Source organism: Plasmodium gallinaceum (assembly GCF_900005855.1).
Source record: "Plasmodium gallinaceum strain 8A genome assembly, contig: PGAL8A_v1_98, whole genome shotgun sequence".
Lineage (NCBI taxonomy): Eukaryota > Apicomplexa > Aconoidasida > Haemosporida > Plasmodiidae > Plasmodium > Plasmodium gallinaceum.
In genome coordinates this window covers 1,105,170-1,129,243 of record NW_021628265.1, presented here as the reverse complement: position 1 = coordinate 1,129,243, position 24,074 = coordinate 1,105,170, and the positions used below count along the sequence as shown (strand labels likewise).

Genomic DNA, 24,074 nt, shown 5'->3' with positions numbered 1-24,074 from the left:
AAATTTTTTTTTTTTTTTTTTTTTTTTTTTTTTTTTTGAGCAACAAAAACATATGAAGTTTTTATCATAATATAAATATAGATAATAATAAAATTCAATTATATAATAATTTTAAAAGTTATTATTATTATAATTATAAAATAATATTATTGCTTATATCTATATAATAAAAGGATAAATCTAATCAATAAAATTGTTTATGTTGAATAACTGATATTACATAATCAGAAAAAAAATAAAAAAAGTGTGTACATTTATATTATTTATCTTTTAGTTATTATTCTTAATTATATATAATTGATATTTATTGTTTTTTTTTTTTTTTTTTTTTTTTTTTTTTTTTGTCATTAAGGAAAATATATATCGTAGTATCCTCTATTATTTCACACAAATTATCATTTACATGTATAAAGATATTAATTAAAATTTTATATAAATTTTGATATTTTCTCTTTTATGTTTAAAATATTATATATATCTTCCATATTATATATATATATATATATATATATATATATATATATATATATAACTCTTTTTATTGACTTTATTTTTAAAAATATTGTTTCAAGGTACTAAAAAGTGCTTTTAATTTCATTTTATATTATTTTTTTTTTATTCCTCTTGTATTTTGTAATTGTTTTATATAACAATATAATTTAATAAAGAAGGGAAAGGATACAATAATCTTAATTTATACATTTTATTTTTAAATTAATAGAAACATAAATTTATACAAATGTATGTGAATCTAGAAGATTTTTTACTATAACTTTTATTTTATTTTTTTTTTTTTTAATCTGGAAATTTTTACATTATGATATTTAAATTTTTTTCCCTTTTTTTAAATTTGCAATCTTCTAAGAATATTTTAGAGAATTAAAAAAAAATTTATAAGTATATTACAGCTCTATTTTTATGTGCAATTATGTAATACATGTAAAATAAGAAAAAAAAATTATATGAAATGAGAACATAAGTGAAAATAGAAAATAAAGATATATAATAGAAATAAAATAGAAAAAAAAAAAAAAAATATATATATATATATATATAAAATAAAATAAAATAACAAAATAAAAGATAAGATACAAAAGAAGAACACAAGATTAATTAAAACAATTTGAATAAAATTAAAAATAAATAATTTAAAATAAATTAAAAGTAAAGAAAAAAAAAAAATATATATCAATAACAAAATTTTTGTTAAAACATATTGAACTTTGAACACACTATATACATCTTTTATTTTTCATATCTTACTTGTGAAGAGTATTTTATATAAATTATATAAATAAAATATAAGAATTATGGGTAGAGGGAATAAAGAAAAAAAAAGAGAAAAAAGCAAAAATTCCTTAAAATTAACATATAAAAAAAAAAAAAAAAATTTAGGTGGGAATAGCAAAAGTGAAGATAACGATATTGATAATATAAATAGTGAAACTAATGAACAGTTCTCAGATTTATTAAACGAAAATAACACTAAAAAAAATATAACAGACAATGATGAATTGATTTATGAAAATAAGGTAGAAAATTGTTCAAATAATAGTTCGACTTTCAACTTGTATTCAGATAAAGTGGAATATTCGGATTCTCATAACACAAATTTAGTAAACAATAATTTAATACTATCAAATATGAAAGAGGATATATTGAGTGAATTGCATGATAAAAAAGATAAGAAATCAAACAAAGAAAAGAAGAAAAATGAAAAAAATAAAATTAATAAAAAAGAAGAAATAAATATAAAAGAAAATAAAATTACAGAATTTAAACTAAAAGATGTTAGTGATTTGGATAGTAATAATGAAGGTGATGAGGATAAAAATATAAACTATAAAAATAAAGCATATCTATCAGAAGATAAAAGTAAAGAAGATAACGAAGACAAGAATAAAGAAAATAATAATACAAAAAACAAAAATGGAGATCATATTATAAAAGATCATATCAAAAATAATTCATGTTATGATAATAACTATAACAATAATGCAGATAATGACATTTTAAATTATGATAATTCAATTAATAACAATAAGGTAAATTATGAAACTGAAAACATCCTATATAATGATGATAATAAAATAGGAAAAATAGAATCAAAAAAATATATAAAATTAGATAGTAACAAAAATATTGACAAAACTAAAAATGATACTAAAAATGAAGTAATTCTTAATAATGAAACTAATGTAGATAACTTAAAATATAAAAAGAATAAGAAGATTGTAAAAACAAATGATACCATTATCAAATCTAAGATAAATTTAACAAACATAAATAACAATGATTTTAGTTCTACAGATGAAAAAAATTCTTTAGAAAACAATAAATTCACGATAGTAAAAACCTTAAATCACTATTATAATAGTGATAATAATGCTAATAATAATAATAATAATAATAATACTAATAATAATAGTATTAATATTAATAATAATAATAGTAATAGTGATAATAATAATATTAATGATAGTAATAATAATCCTAATAATACTAATACTACTACTATTACTTCTACTACTAGTACTACTACCAATAATAATAATACTAATAATACTAATAATAATAATACTAATAATAATAATACTAATAATACTAATAATAATACTAATACTAATACTAATAATACTAACAATAATACTAATACTAATAATAATAATACTAATAATACTACTACTACTACTACTACTACTACTAATAATAATAATAATAATAATAATAATAATAATAATAATAATGATAATAATAATAATAATAATGATAATAATAATAATAATAATGATAATGACAATAATGATAATAATAATAATAATAATAATGTGAATAATAGTAATAGTAATAATATTAATAATAATAATGGTAATGATAACGATAATGATAATAATAATAATGTTAATAAATTATATATCAATATGGAAAATAAGAAAAATAAAGATAAAGAAAATAATATTATAAATAACGCAAAAAAAGTTAAAGAAGCAAATAAAAAAAAAAATATAGAAAAAGAAATGAATAAGGAAGATATTCATAATAAGAAAGGAAAAGAAAAAGAAACAAACAGAGAAGAATTTTTTAACAAGAAAAGTACAAAAGAGGAAATAAGTAAAAGAAAAAATGAAAAAGAAGAGATAATTAAAAAAAAACAAGATGAAAAAGAAATGAATAATGAAGAGGATGAAAATAAAGAAAAAATGATACCTAAAGAACAGTTGAATAAAGAAGAAACTAATAAAAGAGAAATAGATAATGAAGAAATATATAATAAAGAAGAAATAACTGAGAAAAATAAAATAAATAATAATAAAGAAATAGATGATAAAAAGGGTGAAGAAAATTTAACATTAGAAGAAATATTATATGAGACAACAGAAAGATCAAAAAGGTATAATAGAAATAATTATGGACTATTAGGAATATTAAAGGTTATTAAAATGACAGATCCTCATTTAAATATATTAGCTTTAGGAACAGATTTAACAACTTTAGGATTAAATTTAAATTCTCCTGATTTTCTTTTTTCATCTTTTTCATCACCTTTATCTGATGATCCCACTAATAAAGACGATTATTTCATAAAACCAAATTCCTATTTAAATACTCAATTCCAAATCCGTTTATCTTTATTGTTAAAATTACAAACGGAAACATTATTTTATATTTTTTATAATTTACCAAGAGATGTACTACAAGCTTATGCAGCTTCAGAACTTTACATAAGAAAATGGTTATATCATATTATTTATAAAAAATGGTTTACACCTAATAATTCCTCTAATTATACGAACTTAGAAAAATGTTCATCATGGGTATATTTTGATCCACTTACATGGTCAAAGAAAACATATGATGATTTTTTGAATATAGGAGATATAATGAATGTAGAAGATGTTACTAAATGTATTGAACATATAATTAAATTACAATCTTATTATAACATTAACCAATCAAATAATAACAAAAATATTGAATCAAACATAAACAATAATAAAATAAGCAACAAAATTTCAAGTAACTCTTATAATGAAATAAAAAATTAAATATCTATACTAATTTATTATAATTATGGAAAATCACATGTACATATGCACATTACATAAACACACACACACAAAAAAAAAAAAAAAAAAAAAAAAGTAACTAATGAAGGAAAAATAGAACAAATATAAATCAAACTTATTTACACTATTTGTTTAATATAAATAGTTTTGTATACTTATAATTGTTACATAATTTCTCACCTTTTTTATACTTGATTATTTTTTTATATTTTTATTTATTATGACTATTTCCCTCTCTGATTTAATTACATGTTATGTATTTATTTATATAATTCATGTTGTATATTCAAAAATTATATTTACATAAAATAACAATATTTTTATCTTATTATTTGTATATTAAAAAAAAAATTTTAACAGATGTTGAATACATAAAAATATATTGTACTTACGTAGATATATACAAATATTTTTTTATTTTTTTTCCATATTATTTATTATTCTTTTTAGTGGAAACAAAAATAAAATAAAAATAAATGATTTTATTTCTTTTTATAAACTTTTTAAACTATATAACAAATTTTGAATATTTTTTGTATATTTATTTTTCTTTTAATTTTATGCTTCAAAAATATTTAATTAAAAATAATTAATATATATATAAAATGACAAACAGAATAAATAGTTTTAAAAAAAACTTATAAAAAAAAGCTATAAATAATGAAGAAAAAATTCTCTTAAAAAAAATAGTATTATATGATAATAATGTATATATAATTAAAATAAATAATATGTTTCTCATATTTTTTATAAATAAAAATATTTATAAAAAGAAAACAAAACAAATGTATTAAAATATAAACACACACAAAAAAAAAAAAATAAAAAAAAAAAAAATAAATAAATAAATAAATATATATATAATGTATTTGTTACCATTCATAATTTTTATTATTGTTAGATTGACAATATATACTACTGTTATTTAATCTTTTTTTTTGAAAAATATGTTTTAAATAAGCATATGAATATATAGAAACATGATTATCGGACCAAATAATTTTAACATTATAAATACCTAATTTTATTATTTCTTTTATGTATAAATTATAATCTAATACAATCTTTTTGTTATTTTTTTTTTTTAAGTTACATATATCACATTTACATTTTAATCTTACAACTTTAATATGACATATTAATACGTCTTCTGAAAAAACATACTTATTTTCCATAGTATCGAAACATAATTGAATATAATTTTTATTGTAAATCTGCAAAGATGGTAAATTTAATGTATGGTTATATTTTAAAATAGAAATTTCTCTTATAATACTTTGAAAAATATATTCTAATTTATCAATTAAAAAGTGGTTTTCATAGGCTAAAATAAATGGGAACTTTTTTTGATTATCATGGTTATTATAATAAACATTTTTAGATAATAAAGAATGAAAAGGAATTTCATATATATTATTAATTTTCTTTTTCAGAGATTCAATATTACCATTATTAAAAATATAATGTTTCTTATCACAATTATCACATACAAAATAATTCATATTTATAATTAAACTAACAATGGGGATATTAAAATAATTACACATGTTTAATCCTTTTTCTACATCATTAATTGATAAATCATTTGGCGTACTTATCATAATTATACCATCAATTTTTTCAGATTCAAATAAATTTAAATGTATATCATTTGTTCCTGGTGGCATATCAATGATTAAATAATCTAAGATACCCCAATCTACATTATTTAAAAATTCTTTTATTAACTCATTTAATATGGGACCTCTAAATGAGGCAAATCCTAAATTGCTTTTGTTCTTTATATATGCATACGACATTAATTTAACACCATTATACATTAATGGTTCAATTATAGATGAGCTATCTTCAATATCATCTTTCTCATTAATATTATCTTTATTTTCTTCATCATAGGAGTCATAATCATTTCTATGTATACCATTATTTATAATATTATCATCATGATACATAAGATTATTTCTGCCATTTTTCATTTTACTTTTATTATCTATGTATTTATAAGTTTCTTTATTATTATTTTGTTCCTTTATTTTTTTTCTTGATTCTTCTTTTTCTTGTTCTAAATCAATTTCTTCATTTAAATTTGTATCAAAAAAATATAAGTCTCCTAAGCTCTCTTTTTTAATAATATCGGAAGAATCTTTTTTGTTTTTTTTTTCCTTTTCATAAAAAATTTTATTACTTTTTTTTTTTTTTTTTTCAATTCTTTTAAATTTAGCATATGTATATTCAAATGGCAATAATGTGGGTAAACTTGGTCCATTAATATCAGCATCTAAAAGTCCAACCGATGCTCCCTTTTTTTTTAAATAGTAAGAAAAATTAACTGAAAAAAAAGATTTTCCTACTCCTCCTTTACAACTATATACTAATATAATATTTTCAATTTTATTGGTTTTTTTTTTTTTGTCATTAAAATTTATAAATGTTGTATTAATGTTTATTTCTTCTATCCATTCATATATACCAAGTTTTTTTTTGCATTCTGAGACTAAATCATCTTTAACTGGACAAGCAGGGGTTGTTAAATTTAAATCAAAATTCACTAAATATTTTTTACTATCATTTTCATGAATTTTTAGATTACGAATAAAATTTAATTCTACTATATTTTTTTTTAAATCTGGGTCAACTACAGATTTTAAACAGTCTAAAATTAATTCTTTTTTTTTTTTTATTTTTTCTATATTTTTTCCATATATAAATTCTTCATCAATTATATCACTGTCCATCCTTTAAAAAATAAGGAATTTTCAAAATAAAATACATCAATTTTTTTTTTGTTTTTTATATTTCCTCCTTTGGTTTATTAAGTTATATATATTTATCTAGCATATTTTATTTCTTATATCTATGATTTCATTACATAAATATATGCTTTAATAATTTTTATACCAATTTTATACATTATATAAAATTATATTTTTACTTTTTTACATCAATGTACTCACTGCCAAAATTAATAAATCCATATAAATACATATAAAAATATTATTTTTCTACTTATACTTTTTTATAGGATTTTTTTTTTTCTTTCTTCTCATTTTTTCTTAAATATTTAAAATAACTAAATATATATACATAGAAATTTTTGTTTATCTTTTATATTTATTTTTTTTTTTTTTTTTTAATTTAAATAAATATGTGAAATGTTATTTTATGAGCATAGATCAAAATTATTTACAAGAAAAAAAGATTTATTTCATTTTAATTTTTTTTTTTTTTTTTTTTTTCTTATATGACTAATAAAAGTTTCGCTTTATTTTATATTAATAATATATTAATAAGTATATTTTTTTTAATAATATATACACCAATATTTTAATATAGAAATTATTCTCTCTTTGTTCTATAAAAAGTGTATATTTTTCTAAAGAACATGCATATATTAACCTAAATAAATATTTATACCATGAAAGTATTTTTTTTTATTTTATCCTTGAACGTATAGAATTATATATAATAATTTTTTTTTTTTTTTTACAAAGTTTAACCTAAAAAAAAAAAATATTTTTTTTTTATTCAAGTAAAATAAATAAGGAGTATTATACAACTTTAAAATTTATGTTTTCTCTTATATAAAAATACAAATAAAATTAACTATTCTAAATTATTTACTAATTTAAAGGGAAAAAAAAAAAAAAAAAAAAAAAATGGAAAAAGAATCAAAAAATGAGGATTCGGACAGTGGGCTAGCTTTTTTTAGAAGTGTAATAATGGAATATATTAGATATAAGAAGTTTGAAATATTAATTTTAATTTTTTTTTTCCTTTTATATAGATGTATGACAAATATAGGGATTCCGTTTTGAGCTATATTAATGATTACACATTAGAGGATGATATAAAACATATTATTTCAAAATATTATAAACTTTTATTTGATTATAATTGTTTAGGTATAATAAAGAATTAAAATAGATGGAATATTATATTTGTTTAAAAAAAAAAAAAAAAAAAAAAAAGTGTGTTAAATCTTATGATGAAATATTATAAATGTTTGAATGATTCAAAAGATAATTTAAAATAAAAAAAAGAAAATATAACAAAATTATTAACAAAAATGTATTTTTTTTTTTTTTTTTATGTTTTAACAGGTGGAAAAAATAATAGAGGTATTCTAGTAATATTAATTTATGAATATGTAAAAAATAGAGACATTAACAGTTCTGAATGGGAGAAAGCAGCCTGCTTAGGTTTTTATTTTAAGAGAGATACAACAAGCTATAATGAATGAAAATCATAAAAATTATATTAATAAAAAAAATTATATATTATATTATTATATATTATATATTATTTCTTTTTTAGCTTGGTGTATAGAAATTTTGCAAGCATCATTTTTAGTAGCTGACGATATAATGGATAAAGGAGAAACTAGAAGAAATAAATTTTGTTGGTATAATTCAATTTTAATATAATTTAGTAAAAGTAAATATATATATATATATATATTTTAATTTTTGTCTTTTTTTTTTTTTTTTTTTCAAAAGGTATTTATTAAAAGATGTAGAAACAAAAAATGCTGTAAATGATGTTCTATTTTTATACAATGCTATATATAAGTTATTTAGAAAAAAAATAAAAACAAAATATAACAAAATAAGTTATTTTTTTTTTTTTATCCCATACTTTTTTTTTTTTTTTTTTTTCTTTTTTCTGTTAGATTAATTGAAATATATATACGAAATGAAAGTTGTTATGTCGATATTATTAATTCTTTTAGAGATGCAACCTTAAAGACAATAATTGGTCAACATTTGGATACCAATATATTTTCTGAAAAATATTCTGATATAAATAAAAATATTGATATTAATGATATTGACATACGAGAACAATCAAAAATTAATGTTAATATGGTTAATTTTAAGGTTTATAAAAATATAGTTATTCATAAAACTGCCTATTACTCCTTTTTCTTACCTATTGTTTGTGGTTAGTTTGTATCAATTATATATAAAAATATATATATGTTTTTATAATTTATTTTTTTCTGTCTTTATCTTTTTATATTAGATTTCTTTTTAATTTTGAAAAATTTGTTATTTTTATTGAATCTTCTTTTTTTGTTTAACTATATTTTTACTTTTTTTAAAAAAATATTTTTTTTTTTTTTTAGGAATGCAATTAGCAGGAATATCAATTGATAATTTAATATACAAAAAGATTGAAGATATTTCTATTTTAATGGGAGAATATTTTCAAGTATGTACATTTTAAAATTTCTTGAAATTATTTTATTTTTTTATATTTTTAAATTCTTTATTTTTTAACTAATTAAATGTTTTTTTTTTTTATCCTTTAGGTTCATGATGACTATTTAGATGCATTTGGTGATACTAAAAAAACAGGAAAAGTTGGATCGGATATACAAAACAATAAATTAACTTGGCCATTAATAAAAGTATTTAAAAACTAAGAATATATTACTTCATTATTTATTTTTATATATAAATTTTTTAAATCTGATATTCTGTATTTCAGACGTTCGAATTATGTACTGAAGAAGACAAAACTAAAATAATTAAGAATTATGGAAAAAGTAATATAGCATGCGTAAAAATTATTGATAATTTATACGAACAATATAATATTAAGTATTATTATAAGGAATATGAAAAAGAACAAAAGGAAAAAATATTGATGTAAAATATACAAAAAAAAAAAAAAAAAATTTATATATTTATTATTAATTTTGTAATTCTTTGTATATATATACATATTTATTATATATATTAATTTATCTTTTTACTTATTGTATACTTTTTTTTTTTTTTTTTTTTTAGAGCTATAAACAACATACACCATGAAGGTAAATCATGTTTAAGTTTTAAATAAAAATTGATATTAATTTTATTTATTTTATTTTTATTTTATTTTTTTTGCATAATTATTTATAGGTATAGAATATGTCTTGAAATATTTGATGGAAATATTATTTACTGGTGCATAACAGCTACCGTTAATTTATTTTTTTTTTTTTTTTTTTTTTTTTTTTTTATAACTACTACAAAAAATAATATGACTGATTTTTATTGTATATACATTAAAATATATTGAATATAAAATAGCCATTAAATAAAATATTTTTATTTTTTCTATACTAATCATAAAATTCTTTATTTTTTTTATTTTCTTATAACATCATTGAATTATTCAAAATATATATATATATTTTATATTCATTTATTGAAATATAACTTGAATTTTTTTGTATGCTACAAAATATAATGTATAATTTTTAGTTTTTTTTTTTTTTTTTTTTTTTTTTGAAGATGTTAAACTTATAAATAAGTATTTTAAAAATAGGTTATAAGATAATTCTTTCTTAAACGAACTTTTTCATTTAATTATATTTACCTTAAAATATGAATAGTAGTTTTTGTAAAAATATGTTATAGACAATTTTTCTTTCGATTTTAGGAATATTATCTTATATATCTATACTAATGTTAAGTTATTCTACATATTATTACAATATATTTTATCAATAATTATATTAACAAAGGAATATATATGGTCATATATATATATATTTTTTTTTTTTTTTTTGAAACTACTTATTTTTTGATAAAAGAGTAGTAAATTGCTAATAAATTAAAATATTAAAATCGAAAAACTTATTGTTTTTTTTATTGTTTATTCCTTATTTTTCATCTTTTCACATATTTTATATTTTTATATTTTATATATCCAATATATATTATTATATGTGCTTTGTAAACAATCTTATTTTTTATTTTTATATTCATTATTTCTAAATTTAAAATTTTAAAATATACAAAAGCTAAACAAGTCAAGTTCATTTACTTTTATACATCTATTATCAATAGTTTAATTCTGTGTATTACATTAATAACAATGCAAGGAATAAATATTTATTATATTTTGCTTTGTTTTATTTTGAAATATACTTCATATTATGATATTTTAATTATTTATTCACATATTTAATAATATAATAAAACGATATATATAAATATATATATCTATACTCTTACAATTTTAATAAAATTATAATTACATGTGCCTTTTTTTTTTTTTTTTTATCCTTCCAGATTTAACAGAATTACAAATATAATTATTTTCTTTTCATAAATCTAATAATTCTATCTATTATATTTATTCTTTTATTTATTTATTTTATTTTTTGTTTTTTTTTTTTTGTTTCTATTCATAATTTATACCTAGATATAGATTTAAGTAAAACTTTTATTTAATAGAGTAATTAAATATAATTTATTTTGCACATTGTAATTTATTCATTTTTTATTTTAAATTTTAATTATTTTTCGTTTTAACCAATAATTTTTTTAAGTGTAAAATTGGTATTTTCTATAATATTTTAATAATATCATATATGGACTTTTTAAATATTTACCTTTTTTTTTAATTTCTTTCTTTTTTATAACCTTTTTTTAGATATTTTAAGGATTCTAATATAAAGTATTCTTACAACTATCACTATATATACTGTTTTATTTTTATTATTTTATGATTTTTACTATATAAATACTTCCAAATAATGGATATAGAAAATGCAAAAAAACATTTAAGTGAATTGCAAGAAGAAAGAAGAAAGCATAGAATAACTTTACCTGGAATATTGAAAAATAAAATTATTATAAAAGAAGAAGAAAATAATCTAATAGAGGAAAAAGAAAAAGAATTACTAAAAAAAAATTTTCCAAATACAATTGAAAAACCAATAATTAAATTGAGTTCTGAAAATTGTTCTTTAAACAGTAGTACCAGAAAAATATTAAATGAAACATATTCAACAAAAATATCAACAGAAATCTCTACTTGTAACTATACTGGGAATTCTTTTCTTAAAGAAATGATAGACATATATAAATGCGATGATATTTTGAAAGTAGGAATTTTATTAACAGGAATTCAAGCACCAGGTGGGCATAATATAATTTGTGGTGTTTTGGATAATTTAAAAAAGAAAAATAAAAAAAATATTTTATATGGATTTTTAAATGGTTTTGAAGGTTTAAAAACATATAACTTAATGGAATTAAAAAATGAATATATAAGTATGTTCAGAAATATTGGTGGTTTTGATATGATAAAAAGTAGCATATTGAATATAACTGATGAAATCGATAAAAAAAAATGTTTTAAAATATGTAGACATTTAAATTTAAATGGGTTAATCATTGTTGGAGGAGTTGACAGTAATAGTAAAATTGCTTTATTAGCAGAATATTTTGAAAATATTTACAAATTATCCGATGAAAAGATGAAGCAAATAGACAAAATGAAAACAGAGAAATTATCTAACGATACAAATAAAGGGGATTATCAAAATGGAATATTTAATCATCAAGATAATGAAAAAGAAGATATTGAAAGAGAAGATATAACATACGAAATTATAAGTGATTTAAGTGATGAAGAGATAAAAAAGAAATTCCCTAAACAAAAGAAAAAACTTATTAAAACTGCAATAATAAGTGCACCGAAAACTGTATATAACGAATTGAAAAATGAATATATTGAATGTTCATTAGGTTTTGATACTACAGTATTTAGCTACTGTCAATATATAAGCTACTTGATGTCACACATGCAAACATATTTAAAAGGATATCATTTTGTAAAAATCATTGGAAACTCCTCAAGTCATATTGCATTAGAATGTTTCTTACAAACAAGAGCTAATATAGTCTTAATAAGTGAAGAAATAAAAAATAAAAGAATAACGTTAAAAGATATTATTAATTTTATAACTGATGTTATAAAGAAAAGGTATAAAGATTATAATAAGAAATATGGTATAATAATAATACCTGAAGGAATTCTTAAAAAGGTTATAGAATTCAAAATGTTAGTAAATTCTATCACACAAATTAAGAAAGACCACATAAAAAATAATATAAATAACTTACATGAAGTTAAGAATATTCTAAGTAATTATCTAATTAAAGAACATTATGAATTATTTCTTTCATTCCCTCAATTTTTTCAAAATCAACTACTAATGGAAGCTCTTTCTAATAATAATTTTCAAGTAAATTAATTATTTTTAACTTTTTTACTATTGAAAATTTAATATTTTTTCAATTATATGTATTAATTATAAATATATGTTGGTAAAAATAAATAGAAATATATAATATAAATAATCATGATATTTATATACATTTAAGCTATAGCTATGAATATAATTATTATTTTTAAAATAAGATTATATATATATGTAATTTATATTGTTGTATTTTTCATTAAAATTATTAAAATTTAAAATTTCCTTTTTTTTTTTTTTTTTTTTTTTTTATATATATTAGTACTCCCGCTTAAATGTAGAAAAATTATTACTTTATTTTGTTAAAAAAAAGATAGAAGAAGAAAAAGAAATGAATGATTTAGAATTTATTTCTCACTCTTATGGAAATGAAATTACTTGCTCCTTACCTACAAATTTTGATTGTGCTTATAGTTATATTTTAGGATTTAGCTGTGTTGAAATAATAGAAAAAAAGTATAACGGTTATATTTGTGTAATTAAAAATTTGAAAGATTTATTATATAATGTGAATAATATACAAATATTTGGAGTACCAATATGCAGTTTAATGTCCATTAAAAACAATAAAGATAAAGAAAATAAAGATGAATTTTCTATAAAAAGGAGAAAAGTAGATTTATATAATAATTATTTTTTAAAATATAAAAAATATCGTTCTCATTATTTATATGAAGACAATTATAGAATATTATGCGGAATTCAATACGAAAATAACTTTCCTATAGAATATAACGATTCATTATATTCTCCTAAAAAAATAAATGGTTTTTTTATTAATGATTGTGTGAATTTAAATATGAAACAAAATAATGTATTTAATCAAATAAATTTTACTATATCTGGGTTAAAAAATGAATATTTGGAGTTAGATGAAAATAAAAATGAAAATAAAAATAACTTTATTTGCAATTATTACAGAAGTTCTAATAATTTATCTGAAATTGAGAGAACATTAATTAAATCTGTAATAAAATTTAACACTACCTTAGTAAGACATAATACAAGAATTACATACATTAACAACGGTTTTGAAAATAAGTTAAATTATAATTCTTTTCTTCATATTAATAAAATTAAAGAATTTTATATGATACAAGAAAATTCTTTGAATTTAAAACAAAATCTGAGAATATCAACATATTCTAGAAACATTGGAGTTGTATTACTTTCTCATTGTACACCTGGTAGTAATAATATATTAGTTGGTTTACATCAGCGGTTGTCTATTAATAATTTTAAGTTAATTGGATTTATTAGAGGTTTGAGAGGACTATTAAATAATGATATATGCATAATTAATGATAATAATTTAAAGAATTCAACAAATTTGGGTGGATTTCCACTATTAGGAGTTAATTTAGAATATAATAAAAATGATACTGAAAAATTATATATATATGATTTGATAAAAGAAGAATATGTTCAAAAAATAATTGAAAATTGTAGAAAAAATAGCATTACAAACTTAGTTTTCATAGGTGATGAAAAGGTAATATCAATTATGAATATACTAAATGATATTTTTATAAATAAAAAAGTAAATATAAAAATTATAACTGTCCCTATTTCCTTATATAACAGTTTTGATAAAAATCTGATCGAATGTAGTATTGGATACCATTCAATGATTTGTAATATTAGTCATATTGTAAGTAATTTACAAAGTAACTGCTTAAACTTAAATAAATATTATTATTTTATAAAGGTTCATACTAATATTTCGTCTTCCTTGATTTTATCAATTCAATTAGAAACTCATTGTAATATATGCTATATTGGTGAATGTGTAGCAAATCAATTAACTAACTTAAGTACAATAATAGAAAATATGTCTTTAATTATTATAGAAAGAATTAATAGAATGAAATATTACGGTGTAATACTATTCAGTTCTAATTTAATTTATTGCATTAATGATTTTTATGAATTATGCAAAGATGTTGATGATAAAATAAAAAATATAGAAGAATTAGATGAACTTATAAATAATGTTGTAATACCAGAAAAGTAATTACCATTAAAAAAAAATTTATAAAAAATTATATAAAACATAATTACAGGAATAAAAAAAAAAAAAATTTTTATGTTTTATGTATACTTGTAGATATAAATTCTTATAAATAAAATTTTATATGCTACATATTTATTTACATAATCTAAAACCTCAAATAAATAAATTTATATATATATATATAATATGTTTTTAGGTATGAAAAAATTTTAAAAAAAGAAAGTATGGAATTACTCAAAATATGTACTCATTCAGTTAAAGATAAGTTATTAAAAAAAGAAAAAAGAGAAAATGAAGATATAGATTCAAACTTTGAATTAATGCTAATAAATGGAATAAAAAAATATATAAAAGAATTAATGAAAAAATCAAAAGAAAATAATGAACTCTATTGTTATAAAAAGCATATGAATACAGTATCGAGTCAAATAACAATAAAAAACATAAAAGTATATAGTGATATAGATTATATATTACATTTTCAAACAATAATTAAAAATATTGATACAGAAATCAACTGTTACTTCCCAACTCATTTTGATAATTCATTAGCATTTTCTCATGGTTTGCTAGCAGGTATAGCTGTTGAAAATGATCTAGTTAATTATGTTACGTCAATTAGGCATTTAAATTTAAATAAAAGCAACTGGAGTAGTTCACTATATCCAGGTTTTTACTTTATAAATAACAAAGACAGCAATGGATATTTTAATAAAGTATGAAATAAAGAAGAAAGAATTATTATTTTCAGTTTTTAGTTTCTTTCTTTATGTTATTCCTAATTTTAATATTCACAATTTTTTTTTCTATATCCATTTTATTTTTCATTTGTTTTATCATTAATCTTAGCATTTAAAGTTTTTTTTTTTTTTTTTTTCTTTTGTGTTAAATTATATATATTTTAATTTTATTTTTTGAATTTTTTTTTTTTTTTTTTAACAGTATCCTTATGTTGCACCTGTTCCTATATCAGTGAAATCAAGTTTAATGGCTACTATTAAGCATAATGCGAATACAGTAAACAAAAAAACAAATTAAAAAATATATAAATATATACTTATATGTACATTTATTACTTTTTTATTTTTCTTTTTATAAGTGGGCATATAGTGACAGTTACATTTATGTAGGACCAGTACAACATAGCATAAATCCAGACAGCATTGGATGTTCACATATGTTTTAAAAAAAAAAAAAGAATATTTACATAATAATAAATTATTTTTTTTTTATACAATTTTTATTTACATTTAAAATTACAAAAAAAAAAAGAGAAAAAAAAAAAAAAAAAAAAAAAAAAAAANAAAAAAAAAAAAAAAAAAAAAAAAAAAAAAAAAAAAGAAAGAAAATTTTCACTTCGTTATAGAGAGAGTATTATTAATTCATATTTCCTTTTATTTTTTTTTTTTTTTTTTAAGTAAAAAATTTTATTAATTTTAAAATATAAATATATAAAATAAATATGTAATATAAAAATCGTAAAAAAAAAAAAAAAAAAAATCACGTATAAAAAAAAAATTAAAAAAGAACATGATATTTAATAATTATAGTAAAAGCTGGATAATTAAAATTACTCAAATATGCTAGTTTTTTTTTTTTTTTTTTTTTTTTTTTTTTTTTTGGTAATTAAATAAATAGTTTTATATTAATATATTATTTTATAACCATTATAATAATATAAATATTATTATTTAAAAATGTAAAGCTTTCTCAACATCATACCACATTTAATATTATAATGTATTTTTATAAAAATTATTTAATTCGTATATATATATATATATATTTATATATATGATTTGAACTATTTTAAAATAGACACAAAAAGTAAATAAAGAATATTATTCTAATGAATTTTTATATCATTTATATTTTTTTTTTTTTTTTTCTCTCTATTCTTTTAAATTTTATTTTTTTTTTGGTGATGGTAAATTAACACCTAGAACTTTATTTAATTTTTGAATAATAACATTATTTGGTATTGCTTTTCCATTTTCATATTCTTTTATTACAGTTTCACTTTCATTAATTAATCTAGCTAATTGAGCTTGTGTTAATTTTTTATTCATTCTGGCTTGTTGCAAAGCTCTTGAAAATGTTGGTGTAACACGATCAATCTTAAAATTTTCATTTTCCTGTTCAATTTTTGCTTTATTTTCTATTATTAAATTTCCTTTACTTGATTTGTTTTTTCCACCAAAATACTTTTTTTCAATTTCTACGTCAATACCTAACTTTCGGGCTTCTTCAATATTTTTTGGTTTTGTTTTTTTCTCAGTTTTATGCCATATAACAGGTTTAATGTCTTGATGATCCATTGAATTATTTTTAAAAGAATAATTGTATATATGAAAAGGTTAAAAAGGAAAAAAAAAAATTATATATAATTTAAAAAAATCCAAATATTAAAAAAATAAGAAATATAAATAAAAATTTATTCGCTAAAAATTTCATTCATAGAAATAAACAAACATTTAAATATATTATAAATCTTTATTTTAATTTTTAAGTAATTTTATTAAGAAAAAGAAAATAAAAAAAAAATAAATTAAAAAAAAACAAATGAAATATTACAAAAATAATTTACTCGTATTTTTTTCTTAATTTTATTTATTTTTTTTTTTTTTTTTCATAACTTTTTTTAAAACAGTTTTGTCATTATATACATATTTATATATATATTTATTACACTTACTAATTTATGATATCTATTATTAAAAAAAAAAAGAAATATTGTTAATAATTTTATTTAAATAACAGTTTATTTTTTTTTTTTTTTTTCTTATATTTTTTTCTATTCAATAATAAAAAATAAAATAAAACAAATATAAAGCTTTTGTTATTTAATATATTTTTTTATTACTTTTATAAAGATGTAAATATATATTATAAAAATAAATGTTTTAAAATTTAAAAAGCTTTTAAAACATAAATACATATACTGTAAATATTATCACAGTATATTTTCTTTAATACTTAAAATACTTTTAAAATTAATAAAATATAATACTTCATATATACATATATATATTCTTTAGACAGTTTGATGAGCTTTTTCAGTATCTTGTTTTTTTTCTATTTTTGTTTTAGTTTATTTTTTATATGCAACCATGGCTTGCGATTTAGAGAAGATTGAAGAAAATGAAAGAGAAAAACCAAATGTCGTAATTCAATTAAATACATTAGGTCTGGAAGAATTAGTATCTTTAACTTTAAAATTAGAAGAGGTTTTACTAATGAAAAAAAATGAAAAAAAATAAAAAAAAAATCTTTATTTTAATTCTATTTACTTCATTATGATATATTTTTCTCTTCATAGGAATGGAAGTTGATAAAAAAAAATTATACTATTTTAGAAAGTGCTGTAGTAACTTATGATAAATGTAAGAATTGTGTAGAACAATTAAACCCTTCTAAATATGAGGCAAAAAATTTTAATATATTCATGAATGAATTAGAACGCTCAGAGCTAATTAAATTATGTGGTAAAGAACCAGATGATAAAAATAAAAGTGTAGATATAAAAGATTCTCAAGAAAAAAATAAATTAGAAAATATAGATAATTTAATTGACAAAATTAAAATAAGCAATAAAGAAGAAGAAAAAGAAATAGAAAAAGAGAAGGAGGAGAAAGAGAAGGAGAACGAGAAGGAGAACGAGAAGGAGAAAGAGAAAGAAAAAAAGCAACAAACTTTAGATGTTCATATACCTTTGACATCTTTAGTTTATATTCCAGGTAAAATAAAATAAAAAAAAATTCATAAGAATATCTAAAAATTAAATTTTTACTATGGTAATATTCTATTTTCACCTATTTTTTTTTTTGTTTTTCTTATTTCTTTTTTTAAGGAAAAATTGTTGATACTGAAAATTTTTTAATACGTATGGGAACAAATTATTACGTTCAAAGAAATTCTGAACAAACAATTGAGTATTTTAATGATAAAGTAAAAAGATTAAACGAACAAATAAAAAAATTAAAAGTAACATTAATTGAAAAAAAAAATGAAATAGATTTATGTAAGAATTATATACAAATTAAAAGAGAACAGCAAATTAATAATTTAAATACAAACACACAACCCTCTTCACTTAATGTTAATCCTTCAGTAAATAGTTAACTTTATTAAAAAAAAAAAAGTATTTTTTTTATCTCAAGTCTCTTACATGTATAATTATACATAATGTAGTAAAAAATATTATTACTTTTTATTTTTTTATAAATATTTATATATTTTATCCTACCTTTGGTTCAGTATTGTATCCTATAACTTTATTATCTTATTTTTTTACCTTTTTTAATTTGTTTATCTAGAATATATATTTATATATACATTATTGCATTTTTTAATGAGTTTTCTCTAAACAAAATACTTTAAAATATAATAAAAAAATATATTTTATAATGAATGTTATAAATTTGGATATTTGCCAATATAAATGTTACCTATATATTATTTCATATTTCTTAATTATTTACAAATATATATTTTTTAATAAACAAAAATAATTAAAAAAAAAATTAAAAATTAAAAAAAGCAATATATATTTTTAGTTCGTGTATATTAGTACAATTATTATATATTTTTTTTTTATTATAATATTAAAAGGGAATAGTAGAACACGAATTAACTGAAATTCATATAATTTTATTTTGTAAAATTTATATTCTTAGCATACGATTTATTTTCTATAATATTTATATTTTCCATAACTATATATTTTAGTATTAATGTAACGTTATTTTGAGAAATAAAATTTTTATATGTATTTAAAATATTATTAGCTAAATCATGACAATATAGTGCAATATTAGTGAAAGCATGAATTAAAGATATCCAATATTTTAATTCTTTAAAATTATTATTTGAAAAAAAAGAATTTAAAGTTATATAATAATCTTCAATTTTATCGTAAGTAATGTTCATATGTTCTATATTATGTCCAATTATATCTAATATTTTTCTCTTTATTAAAAAATAATTATCTGAATTTTTTTTTAACAAATTTATAAATTCATTTTTAAAAATCAATAATATTCTTGAATTGTTATTAATTATGTTATTTATATTTCTAAATATTTCTTTTAAACTTTCCTTATTTATCATTTCAAGTACTTCTATATCACTTAATTTATGTAATAAAATTTTAGTTATTTCCAATATCCATACTTCATTATTTCTTAAAAAAATCGTTTCAAAATAAATTTTAAAATACTTATGCATATTCTCCTTTACATCTATTGCTCTCCTTTTATTTTTTGTGTGTCTATAAAGTTTTCAATATATTTAAAAAAATGAAAGAAAAAATATAAAAATTAATTTATAATAGAAAGTAAAAACAACATACTTAATAATTTGATGATGATCATTATTGTAATTCAAAGAAATTAAGCCATCTATAAGATAAAAATATAAAAATGTATATAAGATATTATTCCTGAATAAATGCATTTAAAAAAAAAAAAAAAAAAAAAAAAAAAAAAATTAAAATATTTTCAGTTGTTACACACATATATATATATATATAGTATGTAATAAGACCTTCATTATGGGTTGTTTTATAATTTTTTGCAGTTTGAAAATCTTTATCTTTTCCCTTATTATATGTGTTAACGTCCCTTACTTTTGCCTATTATATGATAAATTCATAATGAAAAAAATTCATTTATATTTTTAAAATGTGAATTCATATAATATGCAATTTATAATTCCTTTTTTTTTTTTTTTTTTTTTCTTTTTACAATGTTTTCGTTATTAATCAAGAGAGGTGCGTCTAAAAGGAAACATAAAAAATCCCTATAATTATTATCATAAATTAGATATGGCAAAATATAAATTAAATCATTTTTCAAAATTCTATAATGATAAAAATAAGTTTCTAATATTATAACATAATATTTCTGAAAAAAAAATTTTCTTTCATTAAGTATGTTTGCGTTTTTTATTATAAAATCAAAAAAGGTAATAGCTGCTAAATAATTTTTATATTCTTTTGAAAAAAACGAAAACAAATAGTTAGATACTCTAACAAATTCTTCATCAGAAGAAAAAAACAAAATAAATTCAGCTATTGAAACGATAATAGAACAATTCATGTAATCTGATAATTTTTTTTTCATATCTTTTATCAAATTATAAGAGTTATTTACAAATTTGTTATTAAGGCAACATATATTAAATAAAATAGATACACACTGGATTAAACAGCATGAAACATAATTCTTTTCTATCTTATTCAAGTTATTCTTTGATGAACAAAAATTTTCATAATTTTTTATCAAATTTCTTATATAAAAAAAAATTCCATTCAAAAAGTTCTCATTATAATGACTTTTTATTTTATTACAAAGAATTTTATCCTTTTCTATATCATAATATAAATTTTCTTTTTTAATGATACTTAATTTCCTATTTTCCTCTTCCCAAAAACTTTTGTCTATGTTTGTTTCATTTTCATTTGTACTTTCATTCAATATATTACTATTTTCATTTAGATTAAAATAACTATAAAATATATTTTTTTTAACAGAATAATAAATTAACCTTTTTATATAATTATTTTTAGATTTTTCTTCCACAGTACCCACTTTTTCATTTATACATTTCAAAATAATTTCATCATTTTCTTTTTTACTAATAAAAAAAAAAAAAAAAATAAATAAAAAATAATGGAACAGTTAATAAAAGATTAAGAAAAAAAATTACTATGAAAACTAAAAATTTAATAAAATTATAAATGAAAATATCAACTTTAAAAAGTATCATATTTTTCATAATATATTAATAAATTAAATATATGTTAAATAAAAAAAAAAAAACAAAAAGTTTTTCAGAATATAAAGTATACTAGATAAGTTATGTTTATTTCTATATATTTTTTTTTATTTTAATACGTTTCGTTTAGTAAAGTGATATAATCATTTTTAATTAAGTCAGATATTATAGAAAAGAAAAAACAACTCATTATTTGTTCTGTAATTTTTTTAGAATCATTTTGTTCTGTTAGAAAATTAGTAAAAATCGTTTTTTCATTAAAAATATCCTCTCCTTCATGAACGTTATTTTCATTATTTCCATTACTTAAAATATACTTTTGAAAAATAAATTTTAATGTTTTTATTTTAGTTAGAAAATCATTAGACTTAAATAATAACATGGAAATATATATATTCTTATATGAATTTTTAGAATTTGTTAAAATAGAAAAAAAAGTATTAATTAAATTTTTGTCATCATATTGCATAGAGATATAAAAAAAAAAAGAAGAATTGTATCCTTTCCATATATTTGGATAATATGAAAAAAGTTTATCTACTTTTTTTTCCATTATTTTTAATAAATTAATCATTAAAATTTTTTCTCCATTGTTAATATGATTTTCACTATCTACATGAACAAGCAATAAACGTAAAATAGATTTATGTTCTCTTCTATACTAAAAAAAAATTTAAACAAATATAAGGTAAATTAAATAAGAAATTTACATTATTTTTAAAAACGTAAAAGCTTTATATTTTTTCATTTCTTTAATTATTTTAAGTTTTTTCATATTATTTCAATGTCTTTTAAAAAAAAAAAAAAAAAAATACTTATTTTTATAATAAAAAGTACAAATGAAAACAATTAAGAAAATAATATACTAAAAAAATATATAATTAATGATATATATATATATATATATCTCTTATACACTACCTAAATATTTATAAATAAACGTGTTTAAAAGCTTGCTAATATTATATATATATATATATAACATATCTAATTCCTTATTAAAATTTAAAACGAGAAAAAAATAAATAAGCTTAAATAAATATACATAAATGAAAAACATAAAAATTAAAAAAAAAAAAAGAAGAAATCAATTATCATTCATGTATACAGACATAGAAATAGAAAATTATAATTTTTAAAATCAAATAAGTTTTCTATAAATACATATATTAAACAAAAATTCTACAATTTTTTAAATAAAAAAATAAACCATTTTTAAAAAATAATTATTAAATATATATGAACAAGCTGAATTTAATATGAACATAATCATAAAAAAAAGAAAAAATAATAAACAATAGAATAAAAATGCAATCAAAATAATAAAAAAATAGGGAAAAATTATGAATATAATTTTTAATAACTTATATAATATTATGATGAATAATATATGAAAATATTAGTAAAATGTATATTTTTGACAATTAAATGTTTTATATTTTAATTTCTTGACAAATAATAAATTTTAATTATAACTTTTGTTACAAATATATCAACTTAAGGTTTTGAATTTCTTTATTTTTTTTTTTTTTTTTTTTAAATATAAAGCATAATAATTTCAAAAATATATAAATTATATAATGTACATATGTGTTTTTGTAAAATTGTATAGAAATTATTATTTCCTTTTTTTTTTTTTTTTTTTTTAATCATACTTTAAGAATTTTGTTTATGTTATCAGTCTCATAAAACATGTAAATTAAATATAATTCCCTTAATAATTTTATTAGATTTTCTCTTGTTTCATTATTTTGAAAAGTTTGCAATTCTAGTAACTTTTTTATTTGTGATAACTTCCCTTGCATATTCATTTTTAAAAAAAAAAAAATAAATATGTAATAACAATAATATTAAATTATAAAATTTTTCATCATGTTTCTTTTTTATTTTTTTTCATTTAATATATAACTTTTTTTTTTTTTTTTAATAAATGTTCATTTATATTATATTTAAAATTTTTTTTTTCTTTTATATGTGCACATTTTTTTATATGTATACACATATATATATTAGATAATGTAGCTACTCTTTATTTTAATTGTATTTATTTGATTATTACAAAATTCTTCATTTTTACATTTTTTTTTTTTTTTTTATAATGATATTCCCTCAAAAATAACATAAATTTTATTTTATTTATTTTTTTTTTTTTATTTGAATAAAATCTGAATGA

General features: G+C 17.2%; 7 protein-coding genes across 7 annotated transcripts; 4 read left to right on the top strand and 3 right to left on the bottom strand.

Moving 5' to 3' along the window:
• Nucleotides 1-1,310: 1,310 nt before the first annotated feature.
• NOT2 (CCR4-NOT transcription complex subunit 2, putative) lies at nucleotides 1,311-4,046 on the top strand (the record flags this gene model as incomplete). The annotated part of the gene is made up of 1 exon (XM_028672606.1): nucleotides 1,311-4,046. The coding sequence occupies one exon, from the start codon at nucleotides 1,311-1,313 to the stop codon at nucleotides 4,044-4,046; it is 2,736 nt and encodes a 911-aa protein (XP_028529142.1).
• An 893-nt stretch (nucleotides 4,047-4,939) lies between these two features.
• On the bottom strand, nucleotides 4,940-6,802 carry PGAL8A_00355400 (conserved Plasmodium protein, unknown function; the record flags this gene model as incomplete). Its single annotated transcript, XM_028672605.1, has 1 exon — nucleotides 4,940-6,802. One exon carries the CDS (start codon nucleotides 6,800-6,802, stop codon nucleotides 4,940-4,942), a length of 1,863 nt encoding a protein of 620 aa, XP_028529141.1.
• Nucleotides 6,803-7,723: 921 nt separating this feature from the next.
• Nucleotides 7,724-10,026, top strand: GGPPS (geranylgeranyl pyrophosphate synthase, putative; the record flags this gene model as incomplete). Its single annotated transcript, XM_028672604.1, has 11 exons — nucleotides 7,724-7,780; nucleotides 7,852-7,969; nucleotides 8,168-8,266; nucleotides 8,382-8,469; nucleotides 8,564-8,635; nucleotides 8,737-9,008; nucleotides 9,193-9,278; nucleotides 9,379-9,477; nucleotides 9,558-9,718; nucleotides 9,860-9,885; nucleotides 9,974-10,026. 11 exons carry the CDS (start codon nucleotides 7,724-7,726, stop codon nucleotides 10,024-10,026), a joined length of 1,131 nt encoding a protein of 376 aa, XP_028529140.1.
• A 1,572-nt stretch (nucleotides 10,027-11,598) lies between these two features.
• On the top strand, nucleotides 11,599-16,310 carry PGAL8A_00355200 (6-phosphofructokinase, putative; the record flags this gene model as incomplete). Its single annotated transcript, XM_028672603.1, has 5 exons — nucleotides 11,599-13,095; nucleotides 13,373-15,120; nucleotides 15,321-15,840; nucleotides 16,067-16,141; nucleotides 16,224-16,310. The coding sequence occupies 5 exons, from the start codon at nucleotides 11,599-11,601 to the stop codon at nucleotides 16,308-16,310; spliced, it is 3,927 nt and encodes a 1,308-aa protein (XP_028529139.1).
• Nucleotides 16,311-17,031: 721 nt separating this feature from the next.
• Nucleotides 17,032-17,442, bottom strand: MBF1 (multiprotein bridging factor type 1, putative; the record flags this gene model as incomplete). Its single annotated transcript, XM_028672602.1, has 1 exon — nucleotides 17,032-17,442. One exon carries the CDS (start codon nucleotides 17,440-17,442, stop codon nucleotides 17,032-17,034), a length of 411 nt encoding a protein of 136 aa, XP_028529138.1.
• Nucleotides 17,443-18,234: 792 nt separating this feature from the next.
• On the top strand, nucleotides 18,235-19,246 carry PGAL8A_00355000 (cochaperone prefoldin complex subunit, putative; the record flags this gene model as incomplete). The annotated part of the gene is made up of 3 exons (XM_028672601.1): nucleotides 18,235-18,351; nucleotides 18,444-18,861; nucleotides 18,975-19,246. 3 exons carry the CDS (start codon nucleotides 18,235-18,237, stop codon nucleotides 19,244-19,246), a joined length of 807 nt encoding a protein of 268 aa, XP_028529137.1.
• A 528-nt stretch (nucleotides 19,247-19,774) lies between these two features.
• Nucleotides 19,775-23,712, bottom strand: PGAL8A_00354900 (conserved Plasmodium protein, unknown function; the record flags this gene model as incomplete). The annotated part of the gene is made up of 6 exons (XM_028672600.1): nucleotides 19,775-20,393; nucleotides 20,475-20,523; nucleotides 20,669-20,756; nucleotides 20,869-21,760; nucleotides 22,021-22,562; nucleotides 23,557-23,712. The coding sequence occupies 6 exons, from the start codon at nucleotides 23,710-23,712 to the stop codon at nucleotides 19,775-19,777; spliced, it is 2,346 nt and encodes a 781-aa protein (XP_028529136.1).
• Nucleotides 23,713-24,074: the final 362 nt, after the last annotated feature.